At 41.2% G+C, this 1,692-nt stretch overlaps 1 protein-coding gene across 1 annotated transcript in view; it reads right to left on the bottom strand.

The window, feature by feature from the left end:
- Positions 1 to 1,692, bottom strand: part of PCSK1 (proprotein convertase subtilisin/kexin type 1) — a 56,142-nt gene that overhangs the window by 43,174 nt on the left and 11,276 nt on the right. Inside the window, exon 4 of the mRNA XM_007942543.2 lies at positions 301 to 447. Within this exon, the coding sequence (XP_007940734.1) occupies positions 301 to 447 (147 nt within the window). The remainder of the gene's footprint in view (positions 1 to 300; positions 448 to 1,692) is intronic.

Here is a 1,692-nt window from a genome sequence, read left to right as displayed (position 1 = left end):
ACCTTCCTTCCAAGGAGTGGCTGGTGGGTTTGAACTGCCAGCCTTCTGGTGAGCAGTCAAGTGCCTTAGGCACTATGCTACCAGAGCTCCCAATCTTTTAATGCCCACTGGTACAAAGAAAAAAGTTCATGTGGGCTGGCAGAAGGGTGAGGGAAAGAACGAAAGGATGAAGCCTTGACTTTTCATCACTGTGCCCAAGTTCAGGGCCACCTCCTTCCTGTTGAGAGTGAAGGAAATTCCTAATTATGTGTCTATGTAAAGAGCTCCCTAAGTTGTAGTCATGGGAAGACCCAGACTCACATAATTGGCGTAGATGTCCGTGTGATTCCACTCCAAGCCATCATCCAGCACAGTGATAACAACCCCTTTGCCTGTGATCCCTTTTTGCCACACAGGTATCACATGGAGGTCCAGTTTGGGCAGAGCTGCATTCATCCTGGTATCTTGCTGGTAAAGAAAAACAAAATAACATTGATGAAGTAATGGTTTGCTTGCTGCAAAATAAGAACTTAAGCTCTAACCTGGAGACCCATATTTCTTTTCCTGAGATCACTCCACACTTTAGAAGAAGGCAATAAGGTGAAATTAAAAACAAAACAAAGTTAGAGTAGAGCCAAATGAATCATCATTGCTCTTTTCCCAAATGTTCCAATGGAAAATCACTTGAAAAAATGAATTACATTTTGCCCCTTCTCTTCGAACTATATAGTTTCAAAAAAGTGTGTCCCTAATTTTCTTCCATTTATAATATGTTCAAGCTTTTCATCTGCTGAAGTTTTATGTCCCATATTTCCTTCTCCCCTAAAATCCTGAGCCTTCATTGCCACATTGATCTCACTTTATGTTGTCTTGTGCAGTCATTCCTAGATTATTTTCTTTAAAAAAAAAGAAAGAAAGAAAGAAAACAGAACCAGTAATTTCAGTAGATTGTGGTCTTGCCACTTAATTGCTTATTTCCAATTATGAGTGCTTTAAGGAATAAATTCTTGTCAGAAAAGAGTGGGATTTTCTTTTTCAGATTATTTTTCGGATTTTACACTGAGTAGGACTGTAGAAAAAAAAGAGCTATGCATCAAGGGAACACAGATAAGAGAATATTGCTGAGTACGTGAAACATGCAGAGTGCTAGATGAACAGTACCAGGTGAAGGTCTTAGTAATCATTTTATAAATAACAATAATGAAAAGTGTCATTGAGTAGACTGACCCATTGTTGATGTTCTTTAGAAGAAAGTGTGGAAAAAAGGGCCTGCCAAACCACTATGACGCTGAATCACAGATTATTGGCCCAGGACAGAGAAGAAGACCTCTTCTGTCAGTCCCTGGAACAGTTATAGAATGTGATTTTATGAGCATGACCTCTGGACATGAATTATGGCCCCACCACTAATAACTTTGTGATCTTGGCAATCTATTCAACTTGCCAATGACTCTGTTCCTTCACCTAACAAATGGGTGTAATTTTGTATCTACAACATAAGGTTATTTTTGTTGTTGTTAAGTGCCGTCGAGTCGTTTCCGACTCATAGCGACCCCATGCACAGCAGAATGAAACACTGCCCGATCCCGCGTCAGCCCCACAATCCCTGCTATACTTGAGCCCATCATCACAGCCACCGTGTCAATCCATCTCGTTGAAGGCCTCCCCCTCTTTCCTCGACCCTCCACCCTACGAAGCATGGCATCCTTCTCC

This window comes from Orycteropus afer, unplaced genomic scaffold, assembly GCF_000298275.1.
Source record: "Orycteropus afer afer isolate SDZICR_OR568_19922 unplaced genomic scaffold, OryAfe1.0 scaffold00093, whole genome shotgun sequence".
NCBI classification, from domain to species: Eukaryota; Metazoa; Chordata; class Mammalia; order Tubulidentata; family Orycteropodidae; genus Orycteropus; species Orycteropus afer.
Note: the sequence above shows the minus strand (reverse complement) of the source record. Positions and strands in the feature narration are given on the sequence as shown.